This window comes from Lonchura striata, chromosome 7, assembly GCF_046129695.1.
Source record: "Lonchura striata isolate bLonStr1 chromosome 7, bLonStr1.mat, whole genome shotgun sequence".
NCBI classification, from domain to species: Eukaryota; Metazoa; Chordata; class Aves; order Passeriformes; family Estrildidae; genus Lonchura; species Lonchura striata.
The window spans coordinates 17,608,149-17,628,061 of record NC_134609.1 but is presented as its reverse complement, the minus strand read 5'-3'; the positions used below and the strand labels follow the sequence as shown (position 1 = coordinate 17,628,061).

General features: G+C 40.8%; 1 protein-coding gene across 4 annotated transcripts in view; it reads left to right on the top strand.

Moving 5' to 3' along the window:
* The window catches only part of BLNK (B cell linker), an 88,681-nt gene that overhangs the window by 30,393 nt on the left and 38,375 nt on the right, over window positions 1-19,913 (top strand). For 2 of the 4 annotated variants that reach the window (XM_021536460.2, XM_021536458.2), the window contains exon 1: window positions 16,788-16,976. The exons of the other annotated variants lie outside the window; for them this stretch is intronic. In XM_021536460.2, coding sequence (XP_021392135.2) covers window positions 16,930-16,976 — 47 coding nt within the window. In that variant the 5' untranslated portion in view covers window positions 16,788-16,929. Of the gene's footprint in view, window positions 1-16,787; window positions 16,977-19,913 lie in introns of those variants that run through there. 4 annotated transcript variants of the gene reach the window in all.

Genomic DNA, 19,913 nt, shown 5'->3' with positions numbered 1-19,913 from the left:
GGTGCAGTCTCTGCTAGTGTCTTGCCCTACCTCTGAAATGCAATAATGAAAGATTTTCTTCCCCACTTGCTAAACAGTATTGGAAGGGAAGTGCTGCTTTAAAACACAGGACAGCAGAGTACTGAGTCACAAGTCCAAACCCTCTCTGGAGCTGCCAGGGTTGTGTAACAAACTGCTCTCACAGGTTTACATGTTTGCAGCAATCCCAACAGCATGTTGAAATCTCAAGCTGTGCTTAAAGCCTTTCCTCCTGCACAAGCACCATTGTAATTTTTACTCTGCACAACAGACTCAGTTAATAAACTCTCACCCTGAAAGCCTGAGATCACCCAAAAGACTGCACTACTTCACTCTCAAGAATGCCAGTACAACTGCACTTCCAGACACTTCCCCTGAGAGCAGTTTCAAACATCCCACTGATTCCAGTCATGGGCTCCTTTAGTCAGTGCTAACATTTATGCCAGGGAGAACAATGTATAGAAGAACATCAAGCTACATTCAGGAGCAATTTTTAAGAGAGTGCAGGTACTATAATCACCCTCATATCATAGATACACAAGAATACTGGTACTTAAGGCCTTTCCAAACATGCTGTCTTGCTGTGCAAATAAGATTGATATTTATAACTGTATCCAGCAAAACCCAGCATATAGATATAACTCAATTACAAACATCCAAAATTTGGAAGCATATCTTAAGAAAGAAATGTAATTACAGCTCCATCACCTCAGTGTAGATAGTCAAGACTTACAGTATGAGATGTTTATGCAGAAGTTTTTTCATAATGCTTTCAGCTTACCCAAGTTTCATTTTCCCAGGGACCGTGAAATTAAAAGGCTGCCTTTATAGCTAATGTGATAAGAAATTCATCCCAGATCAAACTCAGAATAAATTTTGCTCTCAGATCAGGAGCTCTGGGGGCTACTTTACAAAAGCAGGATTGAAATCTTTCATCACAAAATCAGTACTTTCTATCACATGCTAATTCAGGAGCCTGTTCTGGCTGTGACAGATTGCCAGGTAAATGAGAAATCCTCATTTAAATCGGGTCTGAAGTGTCAAGTCTTGAGTTTACCATTTGTATATAGCAACATGCAGTTATAGAAGATCCTGGGTAATAAATGAGCTGAGTTGCAGAATGCATAATTACAAGTTCTTTTTAATTATGGTGTGGGCAGCATTTGATCTTCCTTGCTTGAAATAAACATCTATCAATTTTCACTTCTGTGAAAAATGTTAATATTTTATTCCACCAGGAAATTATAGCATATGCAGAAAAATTAACTGTTCTTAAATCATGCAAGTATCCTGTAATTGATTTCTAACATATTTTTTATTTGATCATAATTTTTAAAAACTCCTAACTTAAATTTTCCATCCTTGCCTTCCAAGAACAGGCAAAGTCTTTTCCTGAATCATATGAATAAATTCTCAATTGTAAGAGCTGTTACATACCAGGAAAGTACCTTTGTAATGCTGAGGTGTTCCACTTGAGATGTCTGAACTTGCATAGGTCAAACTACAAGAACTAGAAATGTTACACATTAACATCTTTCTCTGTTCTCTCCTCTCCACTCACATTTTTTCTTTTATTTCTTCATTAAGAAGATTAACAACTTAATGTGGAAAATTCACTTTTCAACTTTTACACAGACATCAACACTTATATACATTTAACCAAAGACAATTCCTAACAAAAATACTAATAAAATTAATGAAGTTTTTATGACAAGTAGGGTGTTTTCTTAAAAATATAATAAAGAGCTTTTGCTGTCTCTTTAAGCAAGATGCAGCAGTACAGACGTCTTGTTCAGACAATCTGCATTTGGACTTTCCCCACTCCATGGAAAGCTTTGAACTGAAAAACAAAGGCAGTAGATGACTTCTATTCCAATACTTAGTAAGCAGGACAGATTTTCCCCTATCCTTAGGATATACCATAATGTTTTCTTATTATGCTATATCCTTCAAATACCAGTCCTAACTCAGGCTGAATGTTTTATGTCTAAATACATAGGTTTGGTTCTTGCTTTCATTAGGTTTTGTTGTCGCTTAAATGCCATTAAAAAAAACCTCCACTTATTCCCAAAACTGGAAAAGGCTAGAGCTGGAAATTCAGAAAATACCTCTTTATGCAGCAAGACCTCCCAATAAAAAATGATACCTAAAAGGGACCAGAACAGGTTCCCAGTACATAACTCGTGTCACATACTATAAACATACTATAGAACACAATAAACATTCCAAATAAAAAACAAGTATCTGAATTTTACCTTAAATCCCATTTATATGCATTATCTATAGTCATTCTTAGCATAGAAAGTCTATGAGAAAAGTCTACCCAGGCATCAAATACTTACAGAAGTATCCATTACCTGAAGATTAGAATGAATTCTGGATATACTCCTGTTTACAGGAGGATCTAGGACATTTTTGTTCAGCAAAGCAACACCATCTTGCCCTCTTTTACAGCAATAGAAAATATTACACTTCTGCAACAGAAAGGAGGCAACAGACACTTGCATTGCAGCAGTGCCTCTTCCATCCTGCCCTGAGAAATTGAGACCTTTACAATGACACCAGTTACTCAAGGATGAGAGGAGGCCCCCTCACAAATAAGGAGTATAAAGAGTAAGCTAGAAACTGCATTTGGGAGAGCTTATGGAGAGAAAACAGGTGTCTGTATACAAGAATCATTGGAATTCACTGGAGAATGTAATTCAGTCTTTGAAAAAGATTCTAGAAATAGTGGCAAAACAATTATCTCAAAAGCTTAAAATATGAAAAAATGCACAAAATATACAAGTTTTTATTCTCTGATCAAGTCCTGACATGCAGATATTTTCTGGGGTATTCCTACTTTTCAAAGAGCAGAGGAGGCAGTTCAGTTGTTAGTGTGCTACTGTACTGCAGGTGTGGTTAAAGTAGGAATGAACCTGACAGTGTTTAATTCCTGTGGTTCTGTGTACTATATTCCTGCCCCTGGGCCAAGCAGAAAGAATATATAGCAAAAGGTTTTCTTCATGCACATACCACTGTTAGACTGAATTATCACTATTGTAATTTTGAGGAAGGCCTCAGGGTTAAGATATATTGTCAGCATTGGAGAGATTTTTTCCATTTTCTTGAAAATTGCACCAGGCAACGTCAATGAAATAAATTAATTTCATCCCTTCTTATTGAAAATAATCCCATTCTCAAATGGGCGATATTATCAAGGCATCACCAAAGAACTGATAAAGTATGAAGATGTCAGAGAAAATCCCAAATTGTCTTCCCAACACCCTTGATGCCATGATGGAAACCAGTTTCAAGCTGTCTGAATATCTCATTGGCACATTTTGTCCTCCCTATCCCAGTTAGGAAAGAACAGAGGCACAGATGCTTCAGCTGGATTATGTACACCCATATATATAACATATATATCAGTACTAGCCTAGAAGTGTCTCCAGAGTCTCCTCTTATTCACCTCCATGATTTTCCATTACACATTAATGTTCAGGACAATTTATAAATTAGAAAATTATAGAATTAGTGAACCTTGGCCAAGCACTTTTCATGCTACCCTGCCATACTCTGCCATCTATGGAATGTTATTAGAGGGGATGAAGGTAAAAATTATAAGTGTTTCTTTAATATTGAAGCTATGCTCATTTTTAGGGATCTTCAGCAAGATAGATCAGAGATTCATTTTAACAACAGTGAGACAGACCAGAGATCTATCAGCTCTCTTTGAAGAGCAAGAGTAGCTCAGCCTCTGAGAACAAAGTCCGTGCTGGTCCAGGTGGAGGGACTGTAACATCCATCTTCATCTCACTAAGTTTTTGTGAAAGTAGAAATCTTTTCCTTTCTTAGTACTCTAGACCAGCCTAAATAGCAACAGAATATCAGTCACATAGCAACTCCATTTGGGTAGCAAAAATCAAAGAAATGGGTCATCTGTTTGGGACATATATGCAAATGACTTGCTTAGGTTTCTACACGAAGCCAGAAGCAAAGACCAGAAGTTGTTGTCCAAATCACAAACCACTTCTTCACCAACATCATTTTCTGGACAGGATCTCTTTCCTCCACCCTGTCAGTTGATGTGCTTTCCTTTTCTCTATTATATGTCTGTACTCAGACCATAGAGAAGAGGTTGATGTAGTTTCAAATCATTGGTCTTCCTTCCCTTTTAGAGAATCACATTTGTTAGTCAGAAAGTGCTGCACCTGGGACTCAAAACCAGAAGAAAATAACTTCTGACTCATTCAAGCAATGAAGTGTGAAGGGCCATTAATTTATAATCTCGTTTTAGCAGAATTCCACATGTGCCCCAGCTCAAGTACACACTGGGCAGAAAACAGAACAGATGTCTGGGCTCATTTTGCTCTAAGTGCCCAAACTGGAATCCTCTCAGTTTTTGGAAGAAATACAATATTTAATTTACAGCGTGTTATCAACATATATTTATGTTCTCTGCAGGAGGGACATTTAATTCTTCTTGCTTTAGACTAGCCTCAGTGAAAATGAGTGAAAACACAACTTCTTTTTGCTTTTGTACAAGTATCTGGAGAGCTTCATTCAGTAGTTCGTGTTTATGCTGGGATATCAGGTGGTCTACACACTATTTCTGAGATAGTGGAGGAAAGTATTAAACCAAATCATGTAAACTTTTTTTCAGTTCAGAAATGAGAAAATAACAGGTTGAGATGATACCAAACAATGAAAACTGTAATACTTAAATATGCGGTCATCAAGACAGGCAAAGTCGCAAAGTTACAAGACGAGCTGCAAGGAGAAGTTAAGGGACCATAGCAGAAGCATCAGATGCAGCTGCAAGCCAGACAGTTGGGGCTGCAGCAACCAGACACTTGAAACAGCTTCAGAGGAGGCTGCTCAGTGCAGCTGGGCTGGAAAAGATGAAGTGCACTTGGTAGGAATGCCACAGCAGACCCTAGTGCAACAGAATTTAAGACCTGAAACCCAACTGTCTGAAACCCATAGAATTAACAGCTTTGCCAAAAATACGTATTTCAAAGATTTGCCCCAAAAAAATGAAAAAATTGTGTTCAGCATGCAAATAAATACTTTTTTATTAGCACCTTCCTTATAAAGTGCCTTTCCAAGAGCAAACAATGGGAGGAATGTAGGATTATCTTAGTAACACCACAGACACTGACATGGCAGCACTTGTGCATAACTGCATGCAGATGCATTGACCCTCATCAACACATGACTCAGGGCATCAGAAAGCCTCTCCAGATAGATCACCTGCAACCACCTAAATACAGACAGCATCATAATGTACATATTTACGCAATTATGAGTCATGAGCATCTTCATGCTGGCCTTCTCATTTTCAGTGCTTCAGAGCACCTGTATGCTTGCCATGGCTGCAGTGTTGGGACTGAGAAGTTACCATCAAGCACAGGAGCTGCTCAGATGCCAAAAACAGGAACACTGTTCAAATGGATGCTGCACATGACCAGAAATGTCTTGCTTCAAGATGTAGCTCTGCTATATCTTGTTCCAGAGAGTGCTCAGCTGTCACCAGCTGCAGCACCATGCTCCGTCCCAAATACAGTATAAACACACTTTCATTTTAGAGTCTTGATGTTTGTTTGTAATTCTTAGAAATAAAATTCAGATATGCTCTGAATTCTTGAAGAGGGAAACTGTTTTCAGGCCAGACTATGACCAGTCTTTTGCCACGCTAACAGCAGCTTTCCTGCAGGAGCTGCAGTTCAGAACTACTCAGACCATGCCTTGCAGGTTATTTTATAAAGCTCCTGGAGGACAGAGGGATTAAAGAATATTCTCCATAGTAGGGAGGTAGGTCAGTCTCCCTGTCCAAATCTGTTTTGGTCTGGACTGAGACTGCTGCTAAAAATGATAATGGAACAGTATTACCTAATCTGTCTTTAAAAATATTTTACTTTATTCTTCCACAAGGCATGCCTGATTTTTCAAACCCTGACAGTCTCCTTCTGTTTCTAATAGCCAAGAATTCTGGGAAGAAAAACAAAAGGAGATTCCATGTATTTTACAGTTCTTATACTAGCTTTTATGTTTACCATTCTCCTCTACCTACTGCCACTGCACACTTTAGGTACTCTCCAGTGATATCCTTGACAGAGCATTAGGTCTCACTTTTCTTCACAATTCTGGCACTGAGCTTGACAGACACCTGCTACCACAGCTCTGTCATTTCTCCTATTTAGTTCCTCACTGCACAGTTTCATGGCTTTTTATTATTTTACCAAGCTTTCGGGATACAGACTATAAACTAAAATTATGTTACCATTTCAGTTAACATACCTTACCATGCATTTCGTAAGTTTAATCAGTCCTTTCCTAAATCAATGATCTGGCTGATATCATTAATTACATTTATCAGTATATGAGTACCTCATCTCATTCCCCTGGCTCAGGGAATAATCTGAAGAAATACATGAGAATATTACACATATCCATACTGTTCAAGAACACAGAAGTAAAAGAATTATTTGTATTGCTTGGACTGTCAACATGAATTACCAGCTATATTCCTTTTATATTACTGGTAAAAATATTGTTCACATATAGCCCACAAATAGGTATATTTAAATACACCCTGAAAAAGAGTTTCAAAGTCAATTATTTCTAAACATTATTTTTTATTTTTAAAGAAATAGAAGTAGGATTCACATGTATAGTCTTAGCAGTATTCTCTGCTAGATTGTCCCCTTCCAGAGATTTACCCAAAATTACAGATAAACCAACAACTTCCAACAATTTCAGCTTTTAACCAAAAGCAGTACTATTTACGTATCATATACCTCCATGCATTAGTATTTTATTTTTTCCCTTAAAAACAAAAAAACCCACCAAAGTAAACACTGCAAAATAACAAATGTAGCTAATTTCTGATCACAGACCTTACAGATGACATCTTTCCAGCAACGTTTTCTGTCATCATCAAGATGACTATAGCATCAGATCCTCTGTTAATCACGATGAATAATGGGAATAAATTAATCTGGATTAAAAAAGTAAATGCTCCTGAATCAGCCTAAGACAAAACCAACATATCTGTATACATCTATACCTGTCATGTACCTTGCAAAGTCCACAGGCTGGAGCACTCGTTTCTGGGAAAGCACCACTTTCTGGACAGATTTGAAGTATTGTTCATTCACAACCAGTGCCCCAATAACATTTTGAATCACAGCCCCAGCAGACTCCCAGGCTTAGGCTTAGAACTCATTCTACACCAAGCTCAAAATGTCGTTCCTTTATCAGCATTTTTTTCTACTCTGACATCCTTGTGTATCAATTTGCTTAAAGCAAAGCAGTTCTGGGCCAGCTCAAAGGGCTGTGTCAGGTGACATTTGTGACAGTAGGCTGCACCTGATTCTGAAGGAAGAATGAGTGGATGGATAAGGATGGGTGCCACCATATCTGTGTGTGAACAATACGTCACTGCTGGGCTGGAGAGACGCCCCACAGACCACCTGAAACAAACGAAATTACACGGTGCACTTCAACTCAGTTCCACCAGGAATAAGAATAATAATAGAAATCTATAATTTCTTTAGAAGCCTCATGATACTCTGAGTAGTTTCTTTCATAGAAGGAGCAATTCTCCTGTGAAGAGAATGATGAAAGTTAACCAACCTCAAGGAAAAGTTAAGCTTGAAAGGATGCCTAAGGAAAATACACCTTAAAAACCAATAACTTCTCCCTGGAAGATTATACTGTATCAGTGTTGTCTAACTATTTGCCAACTAATACAAACATTTTTCTAGCAAAAGATATACAAATAACATACACCTTGTAAGTAGTTTCAAAATACAAACAGTGCAAACTAGTCAGCACGTATCAGTCTGTTCATAAACACAATCCTGACTCAACACCATCATGACAAAAGAAACAGGACCGTTTCTAACATATGACACAACCCCAGAGAGCTACAATACAAAGAAAGGTGTTAAATATCTAAATCCATGCTGCAGATGTTGGTAAAATTCACTAATATACAGAAATTAAAAATCTTGTACAGCTATTACCTATGCATATTATTCCTCAACTAACAGTCAGAAACTTTTTTCAATCACAAAGTACTTTAGATTGTAATTTCCTCAATGCAGTGACCTTCTTGGTCTCAATTATAACCCTATATAAAAAAGGAAATATTTTTTATAAATAATACAATGGAGTATAATGGATATTCAAATTTACATATATGTGTTTCTTTACATGTAGACTTCTGTCATATTTTCTTTCTTCTTTCCTTTCTGACTTTTGTATATTCCCTTTGTATTTTAAAACTGAAGGGAAGTTATTCTGAAACCCAGTGTTTGACAGTAAATATAGAATTTTTCTCCCAGTATCCTCTGGGAGTGGAAAGATGCAGGATCATATGACCACAAACTTTTAAAGCAACTCTTTTAAATTATGTACTACAGCAATAAATGCTTCACATTATTATCTATAAAAATAATAACCCTCTCTGATAGTGTTGAACTCCAATTCATCTGCTGCAGTTTTGTGGTGTTAATGCAATTAAAGTTACCAACAGTGTAAACATATCCTGAGCAACAATCCACAAAATTTGCAACTGTAGACAACAGAAAAATTTCATGGCTGTAGTTACAAGTCTGAACAATTTTTCCCCACAGAAGAGAGTATTCCATTAAAGTGTTTATCTTTGGTCATAAAATATTCTCTTGCTATTATTTCAGAGTTTGATACTTATTTAGACAATAATTTCTTTCTTTAGAAAGTCTACCATCTCCCTGATCATTTTACTAGGGTTTATTTTAGGCGTGGGTTTGTTTGTTTGTTTCGGGTTTTTTGTTTGTTTGTTTTTTTGGAAGGTGGTATTTCAAATCCACTACATTTTTGTGTGAAAAAAACTTTTGAAACTTTTTATGTTCAGTGACATCTCTACTTCCAGAACATAGTGGCAGGCAATTCCAATTACCCAGGAAACAGGAGAGAGCAGTCTTAAGCAGATAGAAACACATGAGAATAGAAAAGTCTACAGATAAAATTATTTTTCCTGTTCTTACGCAGGAATAGGAAAATGCTCAGACAGCATCATTATGATCAGTGACGTGCAGATTGCCAAACTGTGCCAGAGAATACACCCACCAACCCCTTCCCTTTGGCTGTATGTATTACAGGCCAGTACAGGAAAGAAGTGGTTTAAAAAATGTTAGTTTTTAAGCATTTTTCAGATACTGAAGGCATCATGGTATGTGTAACAGCACTATATAAAAATGACCTTATTTCAAGACATCCCTTTCACTTCGAAATTTTAAAAATGTGTGCAGCCTTTTGTCTGTGTGAGCAATTTCATCAGCAGGGACACATATTTAAACCACTCACCATCCGTACCTGAATGCTGACTGATGCTCCTAGGCACCTGCTGAAAGGAAGGACACAAACCTCTGCTTCTCCCTGCCCCTTCCCTGTGCTAAGCCTCATTCCCAATGCCAGGGCCCAATACCCCAAGCTGCCCCTCAGGGTAAATCCACACCCCAGCCAGGAGGGTGGATAGGAAAGCAGAATTGTCCAATCCAAGCCTACTGTAACAAGGGCTGAGGAGGGGAGCAGGATATACAAGCTCTGCAGAGGAGTCAGAAACAAGCGTGGCTTGCCAGGCTGCAAAGAACCCTTGTCCCTACATCCTCCTTTCCGTGGCGAGGCTCACAGTGGGATAAGCTGGCCACTCAGGGGCATCTCCATTGCAGTCACTCTTGACTGCTGGAAGGGATCAGGTTTGCAGCACAAGCAGAGCTGTTCCCAAGAGTCTTGTGGGTCTCAGCGGGCTCCAGCACAGGTCACTGCCTCTGAGACAATCCGATTTCAAATGCTTTGAGTTGAGTTTGACATTAAATAATTAGTGTGCCTGTAGGAGCAAATTTTGTGTTTCTGCATGTACATGAAACAGATGACAGTAAAACTGAAAAGCAGAAGTGCAGCTTTTTGCACAGTCCCCAGAGAAAGAAAACACATATTCTCAGCAGGTGCTAAAATGTGTCTGCTCAGAAGACTCTTCATGAGAAAATCCTACTAAATTTACTGTTTTTACATCTTTGCCTGCAGTACATACCAACATGTATGACCTGTTTCCTCCAGTGAGCCTAATGACAAACCCAAATCCCATTCAATAAAATTTAGAGTTGCATTTTCAAATGCAGCTCTTATTAATAGTACTGTAATACCAGGTTTGAGTATGCCGTTTGGTATCCAAAATGATAAAGAATTAAAGTTTTAAGATTTCTAGGGCAGTTGATAGGAGTCTTCCAAAATCAACACTGTGGCATTAAGTTGTTTGACCCACAGTGAGAAGACCAAAACTCATGAAAATCAGTATTATGTAAAAACACTTGGGACAGAAATGTACCCTCTTCTCATCTGCCAAGACACAACTACAGGCCACATGTAACTTTTCCTGTAGCAGAAGTATTTCCTAGTTTAAAATAGCATATAAGCATCCTGGGAAAGGAAAAAAAATCCATTGAACTAGATAGAACTGGAAAAAAAACAGAGATGTGTTATTTTAAATAAAAAGTGGAACTGTTTTACTTATTGCTACAAACAGTTTCATCTGTTTGTAGCAATAAGTAAGTAGCAAATATAGAGAATACCATGAGAAATCACGTTCCAGAAACTCATGCTTTCCAAATACCACCTATGGGACACGGAATAATAAGTTACGTAGGCAGCATGTTGACCAAAATAGAAATAGAGGGGGCAAAAAACTATGTCTAAATTGACATAATTTTAAATAATAGCATTTTAGTGCATTTCTGGCCTGGTATGAAGTACCACAAATTTGCATTCAGATCCATATGATCAAGCACAAAACTCTCACAGGCAGCATGTGACCGTCTACTTCTAATTTTCTGTTTCCCCTCCACTCTTCACCACCACAGTCCATTGCTGGCACATCTTCCTATGGATATTCTGAAAGCAGAAGAAATCAAATGCATGCAAAATACCAGCAAACAGCACATTCTGCTAGGAAAAAAAATGCGTTTGCAGAATGACTACAGATTCCAGTTCAGATTCACATGGTTTGTACTTGTGCTTTCTTCTGATGCAGATGTAGATGGCACCAGTTTGCGCTATTTTCATTCCACAGACATGAAAAAGAGAACTGTGGCAATCATTTCCTAACTTTCATGTGAACACAGACTGATCAAGCCAAATTCCAATTATATTTACATTCACATTACAGTGCTTCTATGGCTGGAGCTCTCTCTTTAGTGCTAATCCAGTAGCTCAGAGCTCAAGCAGTAGATGCCTCTTTTAAATAGAGTCCTTCATGTTCGAATGCATATTGTCTTTGAAGAAATTATCAATCTGAGATTAAAGACAGCCTGTAGATATGGGCAGGGAAAAGTACCTCCGAGCTAGGTGAAACACATGACCTCAAGACAGTAAAATCAGACAGATATTTGGAAATGAATTATCAATTATTTTATGTATTGCTCTGGAGAGCTTATAGTGCTGCTCTATTGTCAGGATTTCCTAAAGGAAAAGCCAAGCAAAAGCTCACAAAGCTGTCTTTTAAATAGCAAATTGTGCAATATTCTGTGATTCTCCATGTTCCCCAAAAGCAGGGAAGTCAAAATCAACACACTTGGCAAGAAAAGGTTGTACATGAAATTCTCTCCATTAATTCCTATAAAAAACAGTTGCATCCTTCACTCCTGAGTACATCTAAGAAAAATAAATGGCCCAATCACCTCTAATAATGTTGGAGAGAAAACTTTAATAGAGAAAGGGTTAAGAAATGGGTTTCCCAACATTACTTAGAGGAAAAAGTCATACATGGTCATGTCATGAATAAAAGTGAAACCTGGTAATCAAACTGACTACTTACTTCAAATCAGGTTTCTTGGCAGTTTTATATACATTGAAGGCACTAGACTGTATCTATGAGCATTAATGTATTCTGTAAAAAGTAGCTTCCTCTTGAATAGTCATGCATAGATTGAGATCCTTTGATGCAGCACTGTCTCCTCAAAGTATCAAAAATAAATGTTAAAGAGATTCACTGTAAATTGTTTTCATCTACTTGCAGTTCTTTTTATTCAGCTTCTCATTGCAAAACGTGAGTTTACAATTGTTTGCTTTTATCTCATCTGCATGAAACCCTAGAGGTTCAGAAACGGTGACTGAGAGCCAAGACTGCACCTGTACCCTGGCTTGGACTTTTCTCACTTTCCTGCAGCTTGATTGCCCATCTCTCCTGTGTGCCAGAGCTCCTGCCTGGGATACATTCCTAGGGCTTCTTGCCATGCAGAGGTTGCTAAGGGTAGATGCTGCTGCACCACTGAGCCTCACCCCACCAGCAGTGAGGATGTGGCTTCAGACATCAACCCAGAGCAAGAGCTCAAACAGGCCCCCAGGTTCCCTAGACTAATTAGGTCCCTAGACTGTCACACAGTCATAATCTGTAATTTGTATTAAGACAGTGGCAAAAATGGTCTCCATAAAAAGCTGTTAGCATCAAAACTTATGAATCTTAAAGGAAGATATGCATAGCTGATATATTTAAATTTAATAGCTTCAGCAGGAACCCCTGACAAACCCAAAATCAGCATACAAACCATGTACTAGAAGGTATTAAACTAGGGAGCATTAATTTCAGTGGAAATAAAAAAAATAGCAGCCATCAAAGGAATCAGAGAAAAACCTTCAGGCAAGAAAATACACCCATATCAGTGATAGCAGCCAAACCCTGGATTTTCCTTATTTCTCTACAATTGGCTCTCTATGAAGATGCTTTTTCTGATCTAGGGACATCACTTAGCAAGAAATAGAATGCTTTAGGCAAGTCATCTGATCCTTTGTTTCTATGCTACAGGAGTTTTTTATCTACTCAGAAATTCAAGGTAAAAAAAAATTATCCTATCAATAGGATATAGAAAACTGAAGCCCTAAAACAGGACATACCTGGCAATTGACAGCAAATTTTTACTAAATGAAGGTAGGATGCTCACAGTGTTTGTGACAAAGATTGTTTCAGCAAGTCTGGTTTTGACCATGCCTCAGTGGTCTCACAGCTCTGAAACAGAAACCAGAACATGCCACCAGAATGAGGCAGCGTGTGGAAGGAAAGAGCTGGTTGGAAATAAACAGCAGAAAATAGCAGAGGGGATAAAACCCAGGTTCTGTTTCTGAACATCTTTATCACCATTCTTTATCAGATGATAAAGAAGTTGCTTTTTAAAAATCTACCTATTTATGAGCATAAATGGAAAATTACACAGTCATATGGGAAAGGATGAGAGAGACCAACCCAGACTGAGCCACAGCACTTACAGGGAAGAGAAAATTATGTTGCAACAGACAGTAGCATTTAGAAAATCTATTCAAGCATTTAGAAGGCTTTTTTCAAAATTATAATGGCATTTTGAGTGTCAAAAATTTAAAACAGAAATGCATGTACATTCTGTAAGCCATCCTACCAAGGGATTTAACTGACAACTCCTACATACCTGCATTAGGTAATGGTGCCAGGAATTCATCCCCTATCCTTTGCAGTCATATAAAGGGGAATAAAGTTAGTGCCTATCTACATAACCACAAAGTGACAGTCTGTGTGGATGCACGTACTAAAAACATTAAATAAGAAAATACAATTTAGGTAAAAGGCTTCAGTGATGTTGCTCCAGAGAAGCAGTAGCAACACCTCTGCAAAATGCCTCATCCAAGATTTCAAGACACATTCTTCTGGGACACGATTATGCCCCATACCCTTGTCCCTCAGCTGGGCAGGCTGGCCCAGGCTTCCAGGCCATGTCTCAGCAGGAAGCAGCACAATCCCCACTGGCCCCAGATATGCCAGGGAGCAGGGAGGTGACACAGACATCCCTCAAAACAAATCCACATCTACCAAAACAGGCCCTGCGGCTGGGAAGGAAAGTTTCTTGTTAACCATCACTATGGTCAAGATGCCACCCACGTAGTCAAAAAATCCCAGTTCCTCTTTGGCGTTATCCATATGAGCATATGTCAAAAGAGTTGCTGGGGTTACAACTACAGAAATAGCATGACATTGTTTGCTGCATGGCTCGAATCTACCACCGCCTCCAGGCTCTCCCAGGGCTCCTGAAGAGGAAAGCAGGGTGTTTCCTGCAGTGGGGGTCAGACAGGTCCTGCTCCACCTCCAGCCTGGGCCCCAGAGACATCATTTTGGGGTGATAAGTAAGGATGTAGGGATGGAGAAACTCCTGTTCCTTGTCCTGTCCCTGGTGCAGGTCTGCAGGGCCACCCTCCCAGCTGACCACTGCAGCATGTCCATGTCCGTATGGGCTGTACGAGTCCACTTGACCACAGGCAGGATCAGTCCTAACATGGGCCAGCTGTGCAAACACCTGCTGGGCAAAAAGGAGAGGCCTAGGACTGTTTGGAGGGGCTTGGCCAGGCCCTTCTTTATTTCAGGTTTTTCTCTAGTGGTTTTCCTATGTTGTTGCACCCAAATCAGCACTGGGGCAGATGGCCCCAGCTGACTTGGACGCGTTCCAGAAAGGGCTAAGCAGGTGCCACAGAATCTCATTAACAACTCTTGTGTAATGAAGACTTTTTTTAGGAGTAACTTTTTGGCAGCAATACCAGTCTAAGAAGTTACACGCCCTATTCCACTCATCCTGTGCTGCACCCTCACAAACATCTGTGCACCAAATCACACCAAAGAACTGATGCAGCTAAAACCCCCGAGTTTTGTGACATTTTTCTCAATTGTTTGTAGTGGATTCCTTCCCCAGTCCATGTCACTGCGCAGCTACACAAACACAGAGGCCAGCAGATGACCAGGATGAGAAATCCTGTGAGTCAAGCCCTGAGCACACAGGACTAGGGGACTGCCCTGAGCATGACACATCAGCAGCCACTTCCTGGGACCAGGGAGCTGACAGCACCGCAAGGACAGGCGAGCACTGGGCACTGGGCACTGCAGAGTTTCAAACCCATAGCTTTGGTTGAGTCAGGAGGAAACAAGGTTAAACTAGCCCAGTAATGCAAGCAGCAGATCCCAAAGGAAAACAGCCTGGGACAAGAGGCAGTTATTGTGTAAGGGAGACCACTGCAGGAGCCTACTGAGCAAATCTCTTATTCTGATGTGTTCAGATAAGTGGGAATATTATATAAGCAAAAGGAAAAGTGACACAGCAATTTATTCATATCTACTTCTTCACACTGTCAGTGTGAATTTTAACTAACTCAAAATTAATTTAATTTTCAAAATCACTTTTAGGGAGTAAAATTGCTAAGTTGACTGGTCCACAACCAGATACAATGCAAGGTGAAATTCTAGTTTTGTGTATTACATGACATACAATATTATATTATTCTTTAAAGCCCACAAACTTTGTGAGATACCCAAAAAACGCAATTTGTACACTATCGGCCCAGCCTAGAAAATACTGTATTCAAACATCAAGCAATTCCTACACCTGAAAGCTCAGAGACCAAAAACACCAGCCTGCCAAGATCACAAGGATACTGTTATCAAAGACAAAAATCTCATGGCAAGCTCTTTCCCCAGAGTCACCTGCACTAACCAGGAAAGTCTGTTTTGCTCCTTCAGTTTCACAAGAAAAAACTTAAGTCAGTACAATCTGGGGAGAAGAATTCCATGGGAAAAGCTAGCCAAGTGGGAATAAGAATCCCACCAAGAAATACCATTTTGTGTCCCCAAAGCATATTGTGGCTTATCAAACATATTAACATGATGCAGACATACACTTTAAAAAAAAATAACTACTAGGTTTCTTCCCTAGAACAGCCTTAGGTTATAAACTAAGCTGCAGAGAGGCCAAAGATACAGAAGGCAAGCAACTAGAGTCATTCTCCAAAGGTGCAGAATTCAGATGAACCGGCCCTTTAGGAGAAAGGCTGGATGTGAATAACTGCCTACATTGCCCCTCAAAAGCAACTAGCATCTTCATAGAGGAAAACACGGTTGAGCTTAAGACTGAGCAAAAAGTCCCAAGCTCAGAGATATCAGAGCCATAAAACACAGCCAGCTGCCTGCACCTTTGGTGGGAACAGCCTTGCTGTGTCTCTGGAAGGATCAGGATTTTCTCCTGCCTTAGTTTAAAAACAGGGTAAGAAACTTTTTTTTTCTATACAGTTACAGTCAAAAGAATGGGGATAAGATGGTGGTTTTCTCTCGCTTTAACTGGGAAACCCCGGGAAAGGAAAAGTTCCCACTCAGCATGTTCCCACCTGGCACAAATCCACCAGGAGTGTAGAGGAGCGGGGAGGCGGAGAAGCAGGCCCTGCATCTCTCCCCGCAGCCGGTGAAGTCCCCTGGGCTGGGCCGGTGACAGCGAGCGGGTCACTGGCTCCGGCACGGCCCGCTGGGCTCGCCGCCATCCCCCGCTGCACGCCGGGACCCCGCGCCGCTCCTCAGCCCCCCGAGCCGCTCCTCAGCCCCTCCTGAGCCCCCAGAGCCGCTCCTGAGCCCCCAGAGCCGCTCCTGAGCCCCCAGAGCCGCTCCTGAGCCCCCAGAGCCGTTCCTCGGCCCCTCCTGAGCCGCTCCTCAGCCGCTCCTCAGCCCCTCCTGAGCCCCCCGAGCCGCTTCTCAGCCCCTCCTGAGCCGCTCCTCAGCCCCTCCTGAGCCCCCAGAGCCGCTCAGCCCCCAGAGCCGCTCCTGAGCCCCCCGAGCCAGCGCGGCCCGGCGGGCCCCGCGCCCCCGTTCCCAAAGGCTCCTCCTCGGCTCCCGGCTCCGCAGCCACCTGTGCGCGCCCCGGGCGGGGCGGGGCCGGGCCGAGCCCCGGGTCCCTCCTCCGCCGGTGCCCGCGGGCGGGACGGGACGGGACGGGGAGAGGCTGCGGCAGCGCGGCGGGACCCGGCGGAGCGACAGCCCGGCCCGGGGAAGAGGCGGCGCCGGCAGGTGCTGGGCCGAGGGCAGCGCGTCCCGGCGGGGCAGCGCTCACGGGCATGGACAAGCTCAACAGGCTGACGGTGCCAGCCGGGGAGAAGTTCAGGTAGGGGCAGGTCCGCTCCCGGTCTCCTCCGGGAACGGGGCAGCTGCGGAAGGCAGCGGTGGGACGCGCCGCTTCCCGCAGCGGGGCGCGGGGGCACCGGAGGCGCCGAGGCACGAGGAAGTTGGCAGGAGTTTTAGAGTAAAAGGGAATTTTACCCGTTTTGACCCGGTGGCCAGGGCGCCGCAAGGAAGCGCGGGAGGTAAACACGGGTCTGGAGTGGCTAACGCAGATTTCGAAGTAAAATAGGTGTCGGTTTCACCTGCAGCGCAAAGAAGAATATTTTCAAAGTGTCTATTTTCAAAGCTGTAAGGAAATAGTGTGTGTCTCATTATGTTGTGTGAGTCTTATGCAAATTAAAAAAACTTAATTGCTCAATGCTTTAATGTCTTATGAAGATGGCTTTTGCAGTTAAGTTTTGTAATGTTTCCTAATCTTCGAAAGAACTGGTGGAATAGAGGGAACTGGAAAACGGGAAATGTTCCTAAGTGAAGGAGAACAGTGTTAAATACAGGGTTTGAGAGGAAAAAAGCAGAAGCAGGCCATTACTGAAGTATTTTTAGTGTGTCTCGATTCATGTACTGCTATAGTTGGCACCTCAAGGCTCTTTCATCATGACTTTTTGTATTTCTGAATACTTAAAAGAAGTTCTGATTCAGATTAAGGTAAGATGGAATTCTTTTCCTCCTCTGAAAAAATAAGGATGAAATACTGAAAAATATTTTTTCCTAAAGTCATATTTAAGCACTCAATACTAACTTATAAACCTTTCTCAAATCTCTCTCCCTCTCCCCAGAAACCTTAATGCAAACTGGAATAATCCCTTGTAAAGCTAAATTTCATGGAATGTAGTTTGTTGATACCTACTCTCTCCATACTGTGGCAATATTGTTGTGGGGGGTGTGTACTTGCAGAGCTGCAGTGATGCTTAGCTCGTCAGCCAGGCACACCTAATGAAATCCAAGCAGGCGGCATCCTAAGCCCTGCCAAGAACTCTGCGGAAGGTTCAATAGACGGGAGAAGAACGCAGGGAGTCTCCTCATTGTCTGCAATTTACCACCTTAAGTAGTCAACTAACTTTTTGAACTGCTTTAAATGGTGTCAGAGCTCAGTGTTGGTCTAAACTAGCAATCTTTAACAAGTTGAGAAACAAAATGGAAAGATTGTTTCCATCCATTACTGCTACATAAAAAAAATACTCACCCTCTGCTGTCAAAATTGTAGTTGGGATTCTCCTTCTGTACTTTTGCAAACAATTAAAGCAGGATTTCCTTCAAGTATCTAAAGTGGGTCAATGTGTGAGGGTTACAACAGCCCACACCTTTTTATGAACTGATTCAAAAGCCCTAAACCCGAAATGCAGCACCACCCCTCTGCTGCATTCACATAGATGACACTCTCCATCTCATCTGAGGTTTTAATATTGTTGTAAAATAAGGAAGCAGCTCTGCTTTCCTGTATTAACCTGAAGTATTACAAGTTACTTTTCTCTCCTCCTCATGGCCAATCCAGCCTATTTGTGCAGAGAATGTAGGAGCGTTTCTCAAGCGTGTGAGCGTTCTCACCACACACAGTGGACACGTGTGCTTCAACATGAGCATGTTGAAATACTCCTTAGAAACATGGATGTGTGGCTACAAAATCTTACTGTGGTATCAGAATTTTAAACCTGAAGGCAGAGCTTTCCATGAATAGATATTCACAGGATAAATTTAAGAGAGATGTGCAAATACAGGAAGAGCTCAATATAATTTGGTGGGAGCCCTATCCTCCATCTTTGAAGCACCTGGGTACCCCTCGTGCTCTTTGACCTGTTGGCAACGTAGTTGACTGCCTAATACCACACCTGTCTGCATGGAGCACACACAGGTGGTTCAGAGTTTGTATTGAATGTTACATGATCTAAATGGTTATGTCAACGACATACTTTTCTTCATATGTTAAGATGCCATGCCAAGAAATGTTCCTGCCACACATAGTTTCAATTTATGTGATTATAGTTTGCATTTTTAAAGACAGCTATTTTAAAATTTCTTTGCTTTTTGCTTTAAAATTTCTGCTTTGTAGCAGTAAAAGTTAAAAAAGCATTACTGTTGAGTCTGAGAGAGGATCTTTTAATTTTTTTTAAGTGTAGACCTGAAAAACTAGATATTATGTGATTTTGCTACGCTCAACTGGGTATAGTTGAGCCTACAAGATGTAACTTTTTGTAGCATTAGCAAATCTTAAATCAGATCTCAATTCTTAACAGGTTCCATTTGTTAAGTTTATTGCAACAATAAGAGCTATAAAAGTTCTTATATGTCTGTCTGCCTAACATGTTGGGGTATATACATTGTTTGCAGTTAAGCCACTCAACTAACTTCAGTAATAGCTGACAGGAATGCTGAAACTTCATGGAATTCTGGTATTAATTTCTATTTAGTGTTTCTTATAAGGCATGCACAGTATTATACAAATATTCCCTCAGAGTACATTGTGTGTTCTAACTACTTCCTTATAGTCAGGAAAAATTAATTCAAAGGCTTGGTTATTTATTGTGAGACAAACTAATCTGTGGTGTGTGCAAGTATCTTGGTACTTTGAATTGTTTCCCAAAGAGTGGAATGAATGCATGAGCAATAGCCATACTGCCATGGCAAGCTCTAGTGTGCCTGGATTTCAGACTGAACTTCAGGGAAAAAAAAATTATGCTGCAAACATACAGAAATAGATGCACTCATGATCAGGGACAGTAGGCAGCATGGGTAATGGGAAGTTAGCAGCTCAAAAGAAAATTCTGCACTAACTTTGCAAACTCTTTTGTGGTTTAACTTCCCTAGACTATAAGCCTATGACTCCTGGTAATTTAAATAATTTCTAGCTACTATATATGACTATGTCACAGCATCTCTTCAGACTTGCTGCATTTTTCTGTTATGACCACAGACCTTAATGATG